This window comes from Muntiacus reevesi, chromosome 6 (assembly GCF_963930625.1).
Source record: "Muntiacus reevesi chromosome 6, mMunRee1.1, whole genome shotgun sequence".
In the NCBI taxonomy this organism is placed as follows: domain Eukaryota; kingdom Metazoa; phylum Chordata; class Mammalia; order Artiodactyla; family Cervidae; genus Muntiacus; species Muntiacus reevesi.
In genome coordinates, this window is record NC_089254.1 from 98985463 (window position 1) to 99006457 (window position 20995).

Here is a 20995-nt window from a genome sequence, read left to right on the forward strand (position 1 = left end):
GCCCCTAAAGCAGAACTCAAGTCAGGGACTTTAGGGGAAGTTCCCAAGAAGGGAGGAAAGAGGGGAAGCCAATGGAGGGTGCAGCACTGAACTGGCTCCTGCTGTGAGTTTCAGCGTGGATCCTGGGGCCGCCCTCAGGGTAGCTGTGCCGAGATCACCTCGTGGTCATCCTGCAGGGGGCAGGGCGCTTGCTCTCTGGCTCTCACATCCTTGGTTGAGGGTCTCTCATGAGTATTGACTCTCCTGCACCCAGGAGGGCTAAGTGGACCATGAGCTGTGATGAGGCGGAAAGCTTGCTATGGACCTGGTGTGGGTGCTGTTCGTGTGCCTGGGAATCCGAGTGGGCTGAGAACCACTTGATTCTCAGCCAAGGCTCTAGTCCTGCCCACAGAGACCCCAGACCAACTTCAGGGCCTCATGCACACACCTGAGCGGGCATTTGCCCCTGATGCTGCTTTGTAGGTGGCTCCCAGGTGTGCCTACAGGGAGGAGGCCAGCATGAACTTGAAGCCAACTACTTACTTCATCATGTAGACCATTTGATCAAAGAACAGACCCTGGTGTCTATTCCTCTTTTATCCATAGATGTAGTGAGGGCTTTGTGTCAACCCTTGCCTGGCCCTGGGGGTAGAAATGCAAACAAAAGACCTGCGTTCTGGTTCTGAGGAACTCAACAGTTGAGTGGTAGAAACTACTCTTTGAATAAAAAAAGGCTTTGGGGGTCAAAGGAGTCTGGGGAAGCCTGCATGCCACACCTATCCCTTCTCTTCTTGGGAATCACGGTGTATGTGAAAAACTCTTATTAAAGTCCCGCAGTAAGTAAACCTTTTATAGATTGTTAAACCCAAGTCTTCCTAAACATCAATGCGTTTGACCATCCCATGCACAGCATGCATCACTCCACTTTTTAACTGGGGGCTGGAGAGGGGGTTTCCATGTTCTGGTTCTTTCTCAGGCCCACCCTGGTCAGAGCCAGATATGGTTGTGAAGTTGTGGGTTTGCCTTCCTAGCACGTTCCCCCACCCCCATGAGCTGCCGGGATCCTTGTGCCTTTCTTAGCCTGTCTTCTCTAGGGGTGCCCTGCTGCTGAGGGTCCCTCTCGTCTAGTGAAAGTTGCCTAGTCGTGTCCGACTCTTTGTGACCCCATGGACTATACAGTCCATGGAATTCTCGAGGCCAGAATACTGAAATGTGGTAGCATTTCCCTCTCTCCAGGGGATCTTCCCAACCCAAGGATTGAACCCAGGTCTCCTGCATTACAGGTGGATTCTTTACCAGCTGAGCCACAATTGAAGCCCAAGAACTGGAGTGGGTGGCCTATCCCTTCTCCAGTGGATCTTCCCAACCCAGGAATCAAACCAAGGTCTCCTGCATTGCAGGTGGATTCTTTTCCAGCAGAGCTATGAGGGAAGCTCTCTAGTCTAGAGGAGAGGGATTTCAGGATCTCATCCATACCTAGGCACTGGTGACTAGGGACGATCCCATTTGGACTGACTTAAAAGAGTTTTAAAAATAGGGGCCCACGAAAATAGTGTCTGACCCAAAGGAATGACTTACTAATGCATGAACCTAAGTGGCACCTGTTTATGGGAGGTGATTCTAGATGGCATGGGGCGGAGTCCTAGCACTGCCTCTAAAATTTCCCTGCCTAAGATTTCCACTTACCATGCATAACTCTGGAGCAGTAGACTCCTGGAAACCACACCTTGCTGATAGTAGATGCATGTGAAAGGAGCCTCACCTGTGGTTTCCTTGTAGGGTGGGGTGAGAATCCAGAGTTCACCATGTGGGCAGTCTCTTCTGCTCCCCTCTGTTTTCTACGTTTTCTCATATGCCTAGCATATGTCGGCTCTCAAGCTACAAGTCTCCTAGGGTTACTGCATATGAAATTTCTCTCTCTTCCTCTTCCCACCCCCATACCCCACCTCCTGCCTCTGTGTGTATGTAATGTGATGCAAACATTGCTGATATTATTTCTGATTTCCTGTGGTCTTTCTTCATCATGACTGTGGGATTGGCTAGAGAGTTTGGGTTTTTCCATAAGACGTTAAGAAAAAGCCCCAGTGAACTTCTTGACCAACCCAATAGTATTTGTTGAGCACTTACTGTTTGCAGGGACCACATCAGGACTTGACGTGAATTACCAGACTCATGCCTTGGGTCTTAGAGCATTTGAAATGGAGAGAAAGGATGAGAACCGTGTGTCCCCCTGTTCCTTGTTCCTGGGTCTCCCTTTGCCACTGAGGACTTTGAGAGGTGGAAGGGAGGAGGGTGGCGCTCCTGTTGGACTAGAGGGAGCTGGAGTGATGATGTAGAAGGGGAGAGGGCTGGATGCTTGCATTTGTCCTTTGAGTCCAGTTCCGTCTTTACCTGCTCTGGACTCAGAGGCTGCATTGTGCTTTGACTTCTCGGTGGGTTCAGCTCTGGGAGGACTTGGCGGGAGGTGTGGGTGGGAGGAGCGAGAGATTGGCAGGTTTATACCCTGCCCCTCGCTCAGATGGGCTGTACCCGCTCCTGAGCCTGCATCACCTCCCTCCCAGGGCCCTCTTCTCCAGATTCCCGTGATGGTCCCTGCTCTGCCTTGCCCAGCCTTGGGGTTGCCCCACCTCCTCGTGTTGCCAGCCCCAGGGCCCTGGCCCCCTTCACACCCCATGCTCAGCTTTGGAAACCCTCCTCAGTTACCTGTTTGGCTATCCTGTCTCCCTGGGACTCTGATGGTGGCTCAGATGGTAAAGAATCTGCCTGCAATGTGGGAGACCCTGGTTCAATCCCTGGGTCAGGAAGATCCTCCTGGAGAAGGGAATGGCCACCCACTCCAGTATTCTTGCCTAGAGAATTCCATGGATGGAGGAACCTGGCTGGCTATACAGTTCATGGGGTCGCAAAGAGTCAGACATGACTGAGCAACTTAACACTTTGGGACTCTGACACGCAGCTTGGAGGGTCCTCAGCTCAGAAGGCAAGGCATGGCTGAAGGTATCAAGTCCCAGGTACCCACAGGAGGCACTCCCTCCTGTCCCTGATGCCTCACTGACCCCTTTTGGCCCCTCAGCTGAGGCTTCAGGAGGGGGAAGCTCGCCTCTCTGGGCTGGAATGCAGGAGTCGGGGAAGGTCACAGGCTTCTCTGTTACCTTCCACCGTCCTTTGCAGGAAAACCTGTTTGTGTTGGGAAGCCCACATTCTGGGCACACGAATTTGGTGCCCAGATGGCGCCTGTATTGACAAAAGCCCAGCACACTGACAGGACCTGCAGACACATGGGTAAATATTTTGCCTTTCTTCTTAGGCAATATTTGAGTCTTTCAAATTTAATTGCTGTCAAGGCAGGATGCTTGCATCCCTGAGGCAAAGCAAATAGTGAGGGCCTCCAGCGGGGCTGTTGGGAAGTTCTCCAGCCAAGCTCCCTGGCCGGCTGCCCACCGCGCCTGTCCGTCAGCTCCTTTCTCTTGTTGAGTGTCAGGTGGCCTCTTCCCTGGCTGGCCTGGTAGGCTGGGGCTGAGGGAGGTTCAGGAAGCCTGGAACCTGTGGCCACTTGTTGAATATGTTTTGAGGCTGAGAGAACCTGGTCTCAGCCAGAAAATCAGGTACGTCTCTCAGATGTGCGTGACAGGCATCATCTAGCTGTTACCAGTGGGATTCCATCTTGTGTCTTCCAAGCTGGGCCCAGGGAGTATTTTGTTTGATCTTGAAATTATGGAGTGTAGGGTGGCTCCTAGTTCTCATGCCATCTTTGTGCAAATTAGATGAAGGCAGCCTCTCTGACTGAGACATCCCCTGCATACCCCACCATGGTTCAGGTCTTCGCAGGCAGAGCAGCGGCTGTACTTCAGCACGCAGGTACCCCCAGAGAGGCATCCTTGTGCAGTGCACAACCTGCTCAACTGTGTATGTCCCACATGGTTGCTCATGATATTCATGTAAAAATCCTTTCTCTCTAATATCTCCCTCTTTTTCTTTTCTCTGTCTTTTTTCTACCCTGAAACCATTGACCTAGTTGTCCCTTGGATTACATTTACGAAGTGTGGTAAGAGGCTATTCTGTGTTCATATGTGACTGACAAGCCTCTCCTTACGTGGTCCAGACAGGGAAGAGGTATTTGCCATAGGCTCCCAGAGTTCTGCAACAGTCGCCTCCGTTTATTAATGACATTCTAATTTGCCTCCATTATTTTAATCCCTTGCATACAATAGAAGCAGTTGGATTCCTTACCCACTGTGATCTTATAAAGGGCGCCTTGTATTATTCATCACTTTCTTCAAAGCATAGGTTCTTGGTGCTCACCCTGTGCTGGGGGCCAGGGACATAAAGATGAATGAATAAGACAAGTCCCTGCCCTCCAGAAACTAGTAATTCAGTGGAGGAGTGAGGCGTGTAAATAGATAAATCACAGCCCATTGGCGTGCTGGCTGCAGCAGGACGACCCGATCAAGGAGGGGGAGCGGGAGGGGCCGTTGGATGCCTACTCCTGGGTGCTGTCCTAGATGTGAGTGGGGCTTCCCTGAGGAGCTGGAGGTGTGTAGCTGGTGAAGGAAAGGTGGGGAGGAGAGGAGGGACAGAGTTGTGAGCGGATCCAACCTCGATGGGGCAGGGTGGGGAGGGCACCTGGCTGGAGCCTCGGTTGTGTCCTGGTTGGGGCTACATGGGGGCTGGGACTTTCTGCCAGGAGTGTGGGGTGTATCCCCTGCATGATAGACTGCATTTTCTTTCTATGGTACAGTCTGAGCGGCAGTATGAAGGGTGGCCTGACAGGAGAGATACTCCAATAAGGCGATCCTGGGTTCTGAGCCTGGCCCTGCTCCTCCCTTGGGCAAGTCACTTAATCTTTTTGAGCCTCCATTTTTTTTATTTGTAAAATAGGGGTGAGGAGTATAATAGCACCTACTTAATTGGGTCATAAAAAGATTAGTAAGGCATTGTTCGTAATAGAGTGTGCCACCAGTGGGACACGTGTGTAAGTGTGAGTGAGTGTGAATCGCTCAGTCGTGTCTGACTCTTGGTGACCCCATGGACTGTAGCCCACCAGACTCCTCTTTCCATGGGATTCTCCAGGCAAGAATACTGGAGTGGATATCCACTTTCTTCTCCAGGGGATCTTCCTGACCCAGGGATGATGACATGCATAGAAACCACAAATGGGTTATGGGGATGTGGCTCCTTTGGCCCTTGGCGAGGCTGGACAAGGCCCAGCAGCCCACCCGGTGCCTTGCACACATCTTTTCTATGTGCTCCAAGACCTAAGTTGGAAACCACTGGTCCACTAGGCACTTGGCAAGTCTCTCCTGCTTCGAAAGTCCTCAGTGTGGCTGTTTGTTGAGATCGGTCATTGTGTTCTCACAGCTATGATGGAGGCAGTGGGGACAGAAGGCAGGAAGGCTGGATTCCAGGGACATTTCTGACATAAAACGATTGGAATTCGGTGACCAGTTGGATGCCAGGGAGGAGGGGCACCATTAGAGCCCTGGAAAGCCTTGGCGATGGCCGTGGGCTTTGTGATGTAGACTGGATGGGAACTGATGCTGTCAATGGAAATTGTTATAGAAATGAGGTGTGAATGTGGGTTCTGGAAGCAGAGACTGTAGGGAAGACTATTTTTTCTAGAAGTGTAGCAGGTGAGGGAAGAAGGAAGACAGAGGTGGGGGGATGTCGTGGGGGGCATGGGGGGAGCCCATGAGAGACTTCAGGATGTTTGTGGGCTAAGAGGTCAGAGGCAGAGGAGCTGAGAAATTAAAAAAAAAAAAAAAAAGAGTACCTAATGCTTTCCTCAAAACTTTGCCTCTGGACAGGGTCTGTCCCATTGCAGGAGTGTCTGCCAGTAACTAACAGTGGGCGGTCGTCCAGATGTGATTTACAATAAGGCACTGTCTAAATTACTGCATTCCACCTATTGCCAGGTTCCCTGCTGACAGTGAGCCAGGGGTCAGACAATTCAATCAGGTGCCACTACTTATAAATTGAAAATCAGTGGGGTGCAAAATGGATTACCATCAAAGTCCATTCAGGTGCAATACCAAAATTTAAAACCCCTAACCTTTAAAAATCACTCCTTTCCTGATTCTTCATGATGCCCTGACACTTGAGTTTTAATATCCCCTGGATAAGTAAGTGCCAATAGAAGAGCCTGCAGGAGACCAAGAACTCCTAATCTTGCTTACCTTTTGAATTTGGCCAACCCGGCGGATTTATCAACTCACTCATTGGCAATTCTATTAGATTCTCGAAGGCGGCAGTTTTCAAACTCAAGTGTGCAACAGAATTACCCGGAGGGCCTAGTAAACTTCATATTGCAGACTCTTCCTCGGGGGTTTTGATTCAGCAGGTGTGGGGTTAGGCCTGGGAAGTGGCATTTCTAGCAGGTTCCCAGGGAATGCTGATGCTGTGGTCCCAGGGCTACCATTTGAGAACCTCTGGCTCTGAAATACAGGACTCTTGATAATCTGACTAGCAAAGCTTGCGTTGATTGATAACAGCATCTCAGAAAAAGTCCTAATTGGACCAGGCAGTTGAGTATGTCAAGGGACTTCGACTTTGTCCAAGAAATCTGAGAGGAGACTGATTCAAGGAGGTACACATGGAACTGAGTGCTTTGTGTTTAGAGGTGAGGCTGGTGGGGGCCATGGGATAGAGAAGAGGGAAGAGGCCCCTCTAGCTCACCTTTCCACAAGACAGCGTGTGCTACGTGATTAAGGCCAAAGCCTGCTTGCTGCTGTTCCGTGGGTGCAGACTGTAAATGTTTTTAGATACCAAACATCCTCCCTTGACGTATAAGTTGATTTTCTTAAGGTTAAACACATGGGTACTACTTTCTTAACAAGCTGCCATCAGCCTCAGCTTGGACTCTTCCTATATGCATGATGCCAGAGGCGGGGGGCTGTGTGTGTGTGTGTGTGTGTGTGTGTGTGTGTGTGTGTGTGTGTGTGTGTGTGTGTGTGTGCGCGCGCACGCGCATGCCCAGTCATGTCTGACTGTTTGTGACCCCATGAAGTGTAGTCCACCAGGCTCCTCTGTCCATAAGATTTCCCAGGCAAGAATACTGGAGTGGGTTGCCATTTCCTTCTCCAGGGATCGAACCCAAGTCTCTTGCAAATCCTGCACTGACAGGTGGATTGTTTACCACTAGTGCCATCCAGATTGATGGTGTTTGATTTTGTTCGACTCTCTTGTTCTTTTGGAGCTGAGGTTACTACCTTGTATTTACAAAATGTCAGTGTCACCAGGCCCACCCAATATGAAACAAGTCTCTCTCCCCAGGATAGAAAAACAGATCCTGGAAATTGCCCCAGACATGGTTGCTGCCTCATTAACATTTGGCCTCCTGTCTCTCTTCCAGGAGAAATTGAGCGGTGCACATACATCAAGTACCACTACTCCTCAGCCACCATCCCCAGGAACCTCACCTTCAACATCACGAAGACCATCCGCCAGGATGAGTGGCACGCTCTGCGTAAGTACCCCTGAGTCTCTTTCCTTGGCTGTTTCCTTTGGAGGGCATGGAGGTTGGATGCCCATCAGCAGCTCGGTCTGGACGGAGAGATGGACCTCTATCAGAGACCTGTGGACCGTCTCAGAACATGGTGGCAATTCTTAAAGTCTGAATATCTGTGGGTCAGAACTGCCCCAGTTGGTTTTGACTGTATTGCAGTTTTGAGGAGTTTGCTTCTATAATTGACACAGAAAACGATTAGCAGCTAGACAATGATCTGTGGTCTTGCTTTGCTACCCTGGTAGGCATTTCAGATTTCACCTACCTGACTGAACCAGCTCCTGGGATTCAAGTCTAGCTTGTCTCCAAGTTGCTTGGGGCATTATTGTGGCAACCTGCTAATCCCTTGTGTCATCCTCTGTGTAGGTTAAGACCTGCTGGTGGTTGCAGACAGTATCGCACTGGAAATTTGCAGTTGGGCAGGGCACCTGAGCGGGAGGGCCTGGTCCTCCACTGACAAGTTTATCTCCGGGAGAATGAAAGGCTCTGGGACCTGGGTTCTCCTGTGATGGCTCAGCGAAGATCAGAATATGTGCCTTCATTGGTTAAGGAAGATTTTGGTCAGGGATTCTCAGAGACTTAAATTGTTAATATGATAAGATGATGACTTAATGAGCAAACAGAGTTGGTTGACTATTTTTACCTTTCTGCTCCACGGGATCCACCTGCTTGTCTGTGTAAGGATAACTCTCCTTGTCGCAGGCATGGTTCATGAGAACACATCCTTCCTGTAAGTAAGCTCCACGCCACCTCTGGTGCACTTATCATTTCTTCCCGATTCCAGTTTTTTTCACATAATGCCACAAGGTTAAGTTTCAGTTTCCATGTATACATGCAGGAGGCTCTTTACTGAAAACAAGGATCCTGTTGTGGGTAAGCTTTGATGAAGGCCAAAACCATCTTTCTTCTCTTTATTGTTGCCTAGTTATCTTTGGTGTGCATGGAGCCCACTGGGTCTGTTCCACTTTTTGGGTTGGCTGTTGATGGGTGGGGTGAGAAACAAGTAAAATTAAACAAACAGAGCAATGATCTGTTGGTTTCAGGAAAAATATTGTGACTAGGTGTCTGGATGAGTATTACTTAGAGCCACTGGCCCCAAATAATGTAGGGGCAGGTGTGAGTAGATGGGAAGGCATCAACCAAATGGTTCCCCCTACAAGCTTTATCACTGGTGGACACAAACCAGACCCCGAGAACAAAGAGCGAATGTCCAATGGGCATCCTCGTGTGCTAGATGTTGAGCTAAGCTTCCCACATACTTAACTTTAATGTGAGGTTTGCCTTAGGGACACCAGTAAGGGTTATTAATTTCCTTTTTGGAGGTAGACATACCAGAAGCCAAGTATATAAATCCTTGACCCTGACTGCTTATTTGTCACATTGCATTGGTCTGGGATAGTCACTTAATAGACACTTACAATGGATGTTCAAGATACGTGGCAAGCTTGGTTGAATAACCGCTTAAATATAACTGGAGGGGGAGTCATCATTGAATTGAAGAAGTTGTTGGTATTGCAGCTTCCATTCAATTCCACTCAATTCAGTTCCAGTTACCAAGTTTTTCTGTGTATTAGGGCACATGGTGGACACCCAGGCCACAGAGAACGCTTTCAAAGAGCTCACGTCTGGAGGTGGAGGAGGGCGGGGAGGAGTGGAGAGAGACACTCTCAAAGCAAATAATTATAAGGCAATGCGCTAATTACAATATAGTGTAATTGCTTCAAGCAATTAAGATAGCTTGTGGAAGTTTTTCAGCAAGAAGGAGAGTTATTCTAGTGTAAATGGCACAGATGCACTTCATGGGAGACCTGGTAGAGCGTTTTTGGCTGTGCACACAGCAGAGAATCTGGAATTCAGATGGACGACCCGTGGCGACATCATTGAAAGTGTGTTACATGGTGTTAGCAACGATCGGGAAGAGGCTGATGCTCAGCTTTATGGACCTTCTCTGAGCCCTGTGTCTCCGGGGTTCTTGTTCTAAAACTGGAGTGCCCTTAACTTCTGCAGAATCCAGCGTGAGCCTCTGCTGTGGTGAATGGGGTTGCGAACAGATCTATTTTTAACTGATAAAAGCCGTCTCAGTGACTGATGCATGCAGAAGTTTGGGCACCCCATGTTGGGTGGAGTCGAGGCTCTCCTTTAGTGTGGGATTCATCTGCCGGTTGCACAAAGCGGCCTGATGGGCTGTGAAACCAGCAGAGAGCGTCTGCTGTTCCCGACATCCACGGCAGCTATTTTTATCAGAGGGCAGGTGAGCATCGGTCGTATCTGAAGCTGCTGCTAAGTGTAATTGGCAATGTTGACACAATGGGGAACCATAGACAGAAAGAAAAAAGAAAGCGCATTGTGCTCAGTCGTGTCCAACTCTGCGACCCCTTGCCTGTAGCCTGCGAGGCTCTTCTGTCTATGGAGTTTTCAAGCAAGAATACTGGAGTGGGTTACTGTTTGCTTCTCCAGAGGATCTTCCTAACCCAGGGATCAAACCCAGGTGTCCTGTATTGCAGGCGGGCTCCTGCATGGTGGGCAGGTTCTTGACCAGCTGAGCCACCAGGGAAGCCCATGGGGAAGCATAGTAAATGTCAATTTTAGTTTTCAGAGGTCAGATATTGATGACGTTAGATAGGAAGCGGGCGTATAAACCCCCTTTGAAATAAAATAGAAATGGTCAAAGATTAGCAAACCCCTATGATGGAGCTTTAGAAATTAAAAAAAGAAAATCAGACTCTGATTTCTTTACTTGAGAGTCCTGTATTCTTTAAGATTGTTAGTGGGATCAAATAAATTCATTTAATGCTAGGTTGGTTATTGTTTTATAATTTTACCATAATATTTTATATTCAATAGTTTTTCTCAGTAAATGATGTTCTGTTAAAGCAAAAAATTTGATTTTTTTTTCTGCTGAAATAATTCTGGGCAAATATTTCAGACTTTGATGAAGCTTATGTTATATTGATTACATATATTTTCTTCAAGAATTTGCACGTGAGCCTGGATGGGAGGGGAGTTTGGAGGAGGATGGACGCATGTATATGTATGGCTGAGTCCCTTCACTGTTTGTCTGAAACTATCACAGTGTTATTAATCAGCTGTACCCCAATAGTGAATAAAAATTTTAAATTTAAACAAAAGAATTTGCATGTGATCATCAAACACTCTTGTGAATTTTTTTTTTTTTCAAGTAAGAAAAGCACTATTTGGTTTAAAACTATGCTGTGATTTTTGAATAGTTAATTCCACCAATGAGAGGCTTAACTGTTTGAGAGCTCATTCACCTTATGGTACCGTGACTAGCAGGTGAAAGAATAAAATTAATTTGTAGGTTGCTAGGTTTACAAATCCAAGTGTAAGGAGATAATAACCATCACTCTGGGGAGTAAAGGTCAGAGTCAGACGTGTGTGTGTGTGTGTGTGTGTGTGTGTGTGTGTGTGTGTGTGTGTGTGTGTGTGTGAAGGTCAGAGTCAGACCTGTGTGTGTGTGTGTGTGTGTGTGTGTGTGTGTAGGGTGGTCTCTGCAATGGAGGTTTTAATGCTGAGTTGCCTGAGTGATTTGGTGAGAAGGTTCTGAACCTCTCTGAGATGGTAATTGCTGATGAAGAGATGGATGTGCCCGTTTCTCCTTCCCACCCCGGCAAGAGCTCCCCCAGAGAAGGTAGAACTCCTTCAATAGTAGAGAGTGTGCCCTCAACCCGCCCAGACCTGACTGTCTGCTGGGAGCAGTCCACCCTATCTTCCTGCCTGTCTGCCACCCTGAGTGGCATTGGTCCAGCCTTGGTGGGCTCTGAGGGGGCACTGCACTCCTGCCGGATTCTCCCACCACCTCCAGGGCTGCAGCAGGATGGGCACGTGTGGCCTGGTCAGCCCGGAGGGGCGGGTGGCTGCAGGAGATGTGTGTCAGGGCAAAATTGGCAGTGGTCTGGGGACCCAGGCTGGCAGTACAGTTTCATCTTAAATGGTGACACTTCCTCCTCTTGCTAGAACGCATCCCTATGGGCTTCACAGCTCTGCAGCTCAGGCTCGGGTTGCGTGCTGGTTTGGACGATTCTGTGTCCCCGTGCCACCTCCAGGAGCCCCCGAGGCCATCCCCAGTGGCTCTGCCTTTGCTTTCTCTGTCACTGGTGTCGCTTTGGAATGCCCCTTCAGCATGGGGGTGGGGGGCCTGGAGGCGGCCAGTAGCAGGACAAAGATGGGTGGGTGGGAAGGAGGGGTCTGGGGGGGCCTCTGATAGGACCTGGGGAAGCCAAGGGGGGCTGAGAAAGCTGGGTCTGGGGAGGGGGTGATGCTGAGATGTGGGTACTTCTGCAACGAGAAGCTGGCGTGGAGTGGAGCTGTGCTTGGGGCAACGCCAGTGACCCTGGGGTGGGGGGCGGTGGCAGGCGGCCTGCCTGAGGGCTGCGGAGCAGGGACCGCTGGAGGGTGTGGGGAGGTCAGCCCTTGCTCCCCCTGGTCCCCACTCTGCTTGTCAGGGACTCTGGGCAGCTGCCGCTGAGGCTCCCCCGGGGGTTCGAGCCCTGAGACTCTGGAGCCCTGTGCCTGTGAGCTCACATCCTCTCATTCGGCTTGGCGTTTTCAAGATGGAGGTTTCGGCTCATAGTTGATTGCCCCTGGCAGTAGGAAATCATGGAGCCGGGGCTCCACGTTCATGCAATCAGATCCTCTCCATTATCTTTCAAGAGCCCGAGAGCCGAAAAAGTGCGTTTTTTTTTTTCCTAAGCTTCCTTCTATCAAGAGTATCAAGGAAGTTCAGCTAATTAAATTGGATGGTCACATAGCACATTTCCAGCTGGCCAGGAAGGAGAGAGGATCTCCACCCCCTGACATCCTTCCTCACCCCTTGCTGTCCTCCTGAGGGCTCACCACCGCCTCCTACCCCCCTCCCCGCCATCCCCCAGTGACACAAACACACACTCACATGGTAGCCTTGCAAAGTCGAATCAGAAGCAATATGTATGTGGTTCAAGAGGGAGGGGAAGAGGAGGGAAAAGGTATTGGGGGAGGGAGGGAAACAGACAGAGATGAAGTCTTCGTGGAGGAACAAAGACATTTCAGTGAACATGATGCAAAGAAGGAGGAGAAATGAAATCCAAAAGTGTCTTGTCTCATGCGTGCCCCTTGGATGGCACACTTGGATCCCTGACCCCGAGGCCCCTGGCTGTCTATGCTGGGGGCCTGTAGTTTTTAGTTTAGTCTGGTGGGGGACCAGCCCCTTCCAGGCTGTGTACCGCAGGAAGCTCAGGCTGTCTGCTGCCCTGCTGTGGATCTCCGTGCCTCACTCTCCTCTTACTCTGCTTGATCAAGCCCTACCTGGTTCCTCCTCCAGCCTCTTCCATAGTCTCTTCCACACCCTCCCCTCTTTCCAGAATTAATCCCTTCTGCCCCTGAGCCCTCCCTGGTGCTAAGACTCCAGCTCCAGCCACCCCCAGGTATCGCCCACCTCTTGGGTCCCAAGCCTGCTCATCTGCCCTCCGAAAGTGAAAGTCGCTCAGTCATGTCCGACTCTGTGTGATACCATGGACTATACAGTCTACAGAATTCTCCAGGTCAGAATATTGGAGTGGGTATCCTTTCCCTTCTCCAGGGGATCTTCCCAACCCAGGGATCGAACCCAGGTCTCCCACATTGCAAGCCCTCTGAACTTTACTCCTATTCAGACCTCTGGACTCAGAGCCCAGGAGTTGCCTAGGTTTCTGGCCCCTCATTTCCAGCCATCCCTGGTCATGATAAAATGAATGTGTAGACACAAGAGATTGGGGTGATGATAACAGTAATTATGACAACAATAACTGCCTCTTTGTTCATATCAGCTGTAATGCTCTTTGGAGGGTGGCTCAAGAGTTTTCCTCCTAGGAACCCAGTCCACGTTGTGCTGACTTCTTTGCCGATGGAATAACCAAGCCAGGGAGGAAGGGGCTGCGTAGAGGTTCCCTCTTGGCCTTGGAAGAATCCGAGACTCATGAGCCAGGTCTGAGCTCCAGCGGACTCCCTCCAGCTGTTTTCCCTTTCTGTTTTTGGCTGATGTTACGTAAAACATCCTAATGAGGTAAACATCCCAGACATGGGAAGCTTACGTCTCCTGCAGTGTCAGCCATTTCCCTCCTCCTGCATCTGCGCCCGGCCAGTGTGAGTTCTCAGCACGGGCAATCTGTTGTGAGCTGCCTCCTGCTTGCAAGCCTGGCATCCATGGGGGTCATCTCTGGCCAGACGCCCTCCCCAGAATTCTGGAAGCTTGGTAGCAGAGGAACTCAGCCAACAGAGCATCCCCATAGGTCGCTTGGTGTTCTGAAGTCTTGGCCTTTTGTAATCCATCACACATCTCTCTGTCCCCCACCCCCCCAATCTTGCAGGGAACGTTGGCAACCTTTCAGGATACCCACAGCTTGCAGCCCAGAGGCTGCCCTATGCCTATCTTTCCAGAGCTCCCGTGGCATTTTTGTGACAGGCTAGGCAGAGAACGTGTACCCCTTCATGTGATACCACACCTACACCTGCTCTGGCAGCTGTAGCTCAGGCCAGGACTCCTTTCTGTCACAGCTTTCCCTGCCCCTCAAAACCTCCCCTCCTCTGTCCCACTCCCTCAGGCTTCTGCCAGACAGCGGGTTTACTAAGTGGGTGAACCTGTTTGAGTTAAGGTGTTAATGCCTTGGGTTACCTGTCCTGATGGTGGTGGTGTTTTCAGGAGACCTCACCCAAATGACTAGGAAGTGTTTAAAGGTCGTGTGGAGACGCTCTAAAATCATGACACAAGCGCAGCTATTGATCCCACCTACTTAGATGGTGGCCTGACCTGGGACCAGTGGTGGAGATGGAGTGGACAAAAGGGAGAGTTTATTTCTGAGGTGGCCTGAGGAGTAAGATTTCCCTGGTGGTTCAGTGGTAAAGAATCCACCTGTCAATAGAAGAGACGCCAATTCGATCTCTGGGTTGGGAAGATCCCCTGGAGAAGGGAATGGCAACCCACTCCAGTATTATTGCCTGGAGAATTCCATGGACAGAGGAGCCTGGTGGGCTACAGTCCAGGGGATCGCAAAAGAGTCAGACATGGCTGAGCGACTAGCACTTTAACTTTTGCTTTACAAGTAAGGCTTCCCTGGTGGCTCACTGGTAAAGAATCCACCTGCCAACGCAAGAGACGAGGGTTTGATTCTTGGGTTGGGAGATCCCCTGGAGTAGGAAATGGCAACCCACTCCAGTATTCTTGCCTGGAGAATCCCATGGACAGAGGATCCCGGGGGGGGTGGGGGTACAGTCCATGGGGTCGCAAAGAATCGGATACAACTAAGCAATAAACAGCAACAACTAGGAATAGGAAAGGGAGAAGGCCTGGAGTAAGGAGAAGGAGTGTGGACTAGACTGACCTTTTCTGTTAAGGATAGCCATGTGCTGAAACAAACCTGAGAACCACTGTGGTGGTGTAATTGCAGTCTTCAAGCCACAATTCATCTGAATGTGCAGGTCCGGTTTTGTGCTGGGAATTAGTCTGGAGTCTGGCCTAGAGGCATTCCCTCAGCTTCTGCAGATTGGAAGGTGTTCTCTTTTGGCTGAGCATCCTGATCCAGACACCACAAAGGAGACCTGGGTGCAACCCCACTGCCCTCCCTCATCCATTTGTTCTTTCACTCATTCAATATTCATGGAGTGCCTGTTCTGTGAGAAGCCCTGTGTTGGGTACTGGGAGGGATATTAAAAGGTATCCTGCTTTCCAAATTGGATGATGTATTTCCAGGTATCAGCTAGGCCAGGGATCAAACTGCTTGTTGCTTTACGTTTATTGACTACCCACGGAGTGCAGGCTAATGCAGCAGGCACGCACACACATCGTGGGTCCTGACCTCCACACTTAAATGGGCAAGAACTCATTGCAGGGGAAATAAAAGCAAAGCATAAGACAAAACTACCGTATCTCAGAGGCTTGGCCTGTTTCTCCCAAGCCAGGGAAAAGTGGGGATGGTTTAGGATCTGCTGCTTCGTGGCCCTCCAGGGGAGCTGTCCCAGCTCTAGGTGCTAAAAAGGAAGCTCAGCATGGCAGGTGACTCATCTTTCCAATAGTTAAGACAACGGAGCTCTCTGTCCACGTGAGCTGCAGCAGTGAGGGGGAGAAACGGGACCAGGAGCTGATGTTCTAGCAGGCAGGGACAGCTCAGAGATAGGGAATCTGGGTTGGATGAGACAAGGACGTTTGGGCAGCAGACACTTGTCATCAAGACAATGGGTCAGCAGGTACAAATACAGTAAGTGCTACTTTGGGGGTTTAAGACTACATGATCCAATAGGGAAGAAGCTTGGCCAGCAGAAGGCAGGCACCCATTGTCAAGAAATCTGGAGCATTAGGGGATTAGAGTAAGAAACAGAGAAAAGTGATGATGAGAAAAGCCAATTTTAAGGTCAATGTTCCCTTACCTTGATGGAGAAGGAAATGCCAACCGACTTCAGTATTTCTGCCTAGGAAATCCCATGGACAGAGGAGCTGGCAGGCTACAGTTCATGGGGTTGCAAAGAGTCGGACATTGTAGTGACTGAACAACGACTACGCCTTGAACATGATGGGAGACCACTTCAGTCAGGGCAGCCATCTCAGCCTGTGATCAGGATTGGTCCTGGGATTTGGGGATGAGGCTGCTTCTGAAGATGGTAGGACTATGGAGAGGGTAGGGCAGAGGCATCTGGGAACCAATATCACTTAACAGAAAAGGTAATCAGGTTCTCCCTGGTGTGGTAAAGGTCCCATCAGAGTCTAGAGCAGCTCTGCTCAATTGTGGTTCATGGATCAGCAGCATCAGCAGCATCTGGGAACTTGTTAGAAATGCAGATTTTTGGGCCTCAGCCCAAACCTACTGAGTCTAAACCTTTATGAGTGGGGCCCAGGAATCCGTGACTCCTAACACATTCACGTTTGAGAACTCTTGGCCTGGAGGGTGTTGTGGGGGCTGCAGTGGTCAGAGGAGGCTCCTGGGAGGAAAGAGTGTGGGTGGGCTTTGGATGAGAGCTGGGAGACAGAATGCTGCGTTTTGTACCTCCCACGTGAAACCAGGACTTGCACACTTGTGTTGTCTGTTTCTATTTGGTTATAGCTTTGGCAATTTAACATTTTCCATATCTCTTTCTGTTAATAGTGGGCTTCCCTGGTGGCTCAGATGGTAAAGCGTCTGCCTGCAGTGCGGGAGACCTGAGTTCGATCTCTAGGTTGGGAAGATCCCCTGGAGAAGGAAATGGTAACCCACTCCAGTACTCTTGCCTGGAATATTCCATGGATGGTGGAGCCTAGTAGGCTACAGTCCATGGGGTCGCAAAAAGTCGGACATGACTTCACTTTCTTTCTTTTCTGTTAATTGTACAAAATGGCATGGGAGACGTGAGGTTTCCATTTTTCCCTTTATTTTCTTTTCTCCCCCCTATTATGGGGCATCCTCCTGTTATCTAGCTTGAAATCTCTGTCTTGTATCTGCAGTGTTCTCCTTTCAGAAACAGACTGCAAGTTTCGCTTAAGGTAGGGGACATTGCATTGAGTTCATGCTCTGTTGCTATCAAGGCATACCACCCTGGGCAAGCTGTGTGAGTGTTTTAAGCCCAGTACAGCCATCAGTAAACTGGCGGTAATAATACTGTCTTGACAGTTATTATAAAATTTAAGTTAAATAAGATGGTTCATGTGAAATCAGTAAAGGCTGATCCCAAGCTGTGTTGCTGTTGTTTCAGTCGTAAGCTATGTTCGACTCTTTGGCAACCCCATGGACTCTAGCCCGCCAGGCTCCTCTGTCCATGGGATTTCCCAGGCCAGAATGCTGCAGTGGGTTGCCCTGGATCTTCTCGACCCAGCGATCAAACCCATGTCTCCTACATTGGCAGGTGGATTCTTTCCCACTGAGCCACCCGGGAAGCCCTGCCAGGCAGCATTAGGTGCTGTTATTGCCAGAACACAGAGCTGTGCCTGGCTCTGGGTCCCCCAGAGGAAATGGGGGAAAGGCTCTGAAATGGTGCTTTGTGGGCTCAAGGGCTTTGTGTGGGTCAGCGTGCCTCGTATATGGCTGTAAATGTTGCTGGGTCTGCTTTGGGTTTGCCGTCTGCACAGAGGGTGTGTGTGTGTGTGTGTGTGTGTGTGTAAGTGATGTTGCTGGGTCTGCTTTGGGTTTGCCGTCTGCACAGAGGGGTGTGTGTGTGTGTGTGTGTGTGTGTGTGTAAGTGATGGGAGCTGGCATCTGGTATTTCTCCTGTGGGAGTAGGAAGTGGTTTAGTATATTATGTGCCGAGTGGCAACAATGTGGCATATTGTGAAAGGAGTTTAAAAGCAGAGAATCCTCAGTGTTTGGGATCCTCAGTGGGATAGCACAACAGAAGTAGTCTCTAATTTATCAGTTGTGTCCAATAGCAATGCAGTTTAGACAATAACAGGAGCCTCTAAAAGAAGATTTACATGCTAAGTGTCTAAAAAGTAACATCTTCAGAGCTTTGAAGATAAATATACTGTGAGTACATTTGTGTTGAAATTGTCAAGGGGAATATGAAAATGATTCTTGCTTAACTGTTGGAGCCTAGCCTTGCCTTGAAGGGACGCTGTAGTTTCCAGTATGTGCTATGATCAGAGCCTCTCTTATTCCTGAGGTGAAAAGACACTTCCCCAAAGAGGATGCGGAGAGTGTGTTGGAAGTAGAGGCAAGAGAGTGTCCGGAAAGAGAACAGGTGATGCTGGAGGCAATATTCTTGTCCTGGGGGAAAGGGAACTCCTTTTCTTCTCTCTCTCTCTCTCTCTTTTTTTTTTTGGTAGTACAACACACATTTATTAAAAATTTAATAGCAAATTCTTAGTCACCTATTAAGAGTCTTGCTTATGATAGGTACTCAGAAACTATATCTTTTTATATTTTATATTTTGCTGTTATATTGACTTTTTCTACATGTTTTAAATATAAGAACCAATTAAAGAATGGTGGTCTGGATGCATCATTGCATGTACTCCCAAAACAAAGACAAAAATTGTGGTAAAAGTTCATATTAAAAAGATTTAGGGCCTCATATTCTTAGGGAGCCCCCACACATGCAAAATTAAATTTTATTTTCTCCTGTTAAGAAAAAAAAAAGATTTAAAAAGATACTGAAATAGTCTCAGGGAACTCCTTATTTTCAACTCAGTGCCCACAGTGGGCCAGGGGGTGGTACTGGCTGTGGTTGGTCATGGCCTCTGTCATTCCTTGTTACCAGATAAGGAGGACTAAGAATTGCAGGCAGATTGGTTAACCTTGGAGATTAGCTGGTAACTTGCCAGTTGGAAGAGAGGGGGCTACAGCCCTGCCCAGCCCACGTCCCTTTGGGAGGAAGAACTAGAACCCGGTCTTTGTTAATGCAAAATTCATGCTCTGTCCTTGCTCCAAGGGTCCCTATGTCTTACAAGATAAGCTGACTCACTTTCTCTTTTCCCCTCTCTGCCTGTTTTCCCGAATAAGCTTTATCCCCCCCCCCCCCCCGCCCCGCCATTATCCCAAAGAACAACTCTAATTCATCCCCCAGCTCCCCACCCCCACGATCGGCTACTTCCCCTCCGTTATCCAAAGTGAATGAGGCTCCTCACCCCTTGAGCAACCAGACTCCCCACCCACTCCGTCCAAGAGTTCTGGTATTCGAAAGAAACGAAAGAAAGCTATTTATTTCCCCCTTCTCTCTTTGTCTTTTTCATTTAATTACTGGTATCACAACAGGATTTTTTTTTCCTGTTGCTTTTCATTGCAAATGTATAGTATTTCATCTACATTATGAGTTAAATAGGCTTTTGTGGGCCAGCCTAGAAACCCAATCATCATTTATAACAGATATGACTTCTCTGGAAATGGGTTCTGAATTCCAAATAACTGACTTACAAATTAGGTTTTAGAATGGAGCTCATTTCAAAGCTGGAGACTGTGTCTTCTACTTTCTAGGCAGTTTTCTTCTGAGTGGTCTTGCTGTCTCCCCTCTTTCTACATCTGTTGTTCTTAGGTTGGATTCTCCCAAATTAGGTACCCTCAATGGGGTGAGAGCTCAGACTGTTCTGTCCCTTGTTCTCAGCCCATAACCAGCTACTGATACATTTAATTAATGTTAATTCACACTCTGTAATATGTCCTATGTAGGCTTGGCTGAAATACAGAAACCAACCATGAGACCCTGAGCATCCTTGGCGTGAGGTATTGCTCAGTCTCAGCAGCCCCCAACCCCCAGCTCAATTCATTCTGGTAAAATGAGGCTATTTGTGTATTGTTTCCTAGAGGCTCTTTGCTTGGGTACCCGGCACCAAATTGGAAATGAGCAGTCAGAGTGGTGTGCATGTGTGTGTGTGTGTGTGTGTGTGTGTGTGTGTCCTCCTGAAACAGAAGCTGCTAAACATGGGTGTGGAGGTGACACCACGTGGGACCCACACAGTGTTCATATTCCTCACACCACCACATCCCACTGACTCACTCATGAGGCCTCGAGATGCTGCACAGTTGCCAGGGAAACCAGGGAAAGGAACTGTAGGAAAGCCATCTCCTCCCTAAGCTCCCAGGCATGCCCTCTTGAGGGTGCAGTAGGGGAGAAGGAAGGGAGTTCTCCCTGGCTGGGATGGGTAGTTGGGCAGTGCTGACGCCGAGCCAGTACGCCCGCCTTCCCCGGGCTGGCTTTCTCCTTGCGTTGTTGTTGTCGTGCGTTGTTGTCATTGTCATCATGTGTCACCTGAGCATTGTGTTCTGCTGGTCGCTCTCTCCTATTCACAGTGCCATCAGCTCCCGCCCCAAGCGATCTTTTCATTTCCTGGAAGTCAAGATGACTTCTCCACTTCATCAAGAGTAGGGATCTCTGGCTTGTGGTTAAGGTTTGAAATCTAGCTGCTGTTTAGTTTGGCAGAACTAGCAGGAATGTGCCATTAAAAGAATGATTAACTGAGCTCCATCTCCTCTTTCAATTGAAGGAAAGGGGCTGGGATCCTAAGTGCTTGCAATTCCCCATCAGAGCTTTGCGGCTCTGGTTAATGAAGATCCATCTTTGGTCATCCTTGGAATGACCTAAGTTCCTTCATGCCGGGTTGAGGGCCTGTGGTGTGCACAGGATCTGAACCAGGCAGTGAGAGAGGGGTCTTCAGGGGGCCCACAGTTTCCCAGAGGACACAGGGCAGTGATTTCAGCTTGAGACAGCAGGGGCTGGCACTCCAGGATGTGGACAAGCCAAATGCTATTAGTAGTGTCCATGGGAGGAAAAGACCACCTCAGCCCAGGATAAAGGGGCAGGAATAGTGGCATTGAAATAGGCTTAAAATAGTTAGCTTGTTAAGTTTATTGAGTTCCTACCATTTACCAGAAACTGTAAGTATCAGATGAAAGAGCCAGCAATTCCTGCTCTCATGGAGTTGCATTCTCGTGGGATCATAACTACCATTTATTGATGAAGCTTAACTTGGGTCAGTGGCTATATTACATCCCCAATATGCCTCATTTCACTTAAACCTCAATTGTCTTATGAGGAACATGTTGTTATTATTATTGTTATTGTAGCTTAATGATGACAAAACTGAGGCTT

General features: G+C 49.0%; 1 protein-coding gene across 1 annotated transcript in view; it reads left to right on the forward strand.

Moving 5' to 3' along the window:
- The window catches only part of TMEM178B (transmembrane protein 178B), a 393258-nt gene that overhangs the window by 119836 nt on the left and 252427 nt on the right, over window positions 1-20995 (forward strand). The window contains exon 2 of the mRNA XM_065939814.1: window positions 7328-7441. Within this exon, the coding sequence (XP_065795886.1) occupies window positions 7328-7441 (114 nt within the window). The remainder of the gene's footprint in view (window positions 1-7327; window positions 7442-20995) is intronic.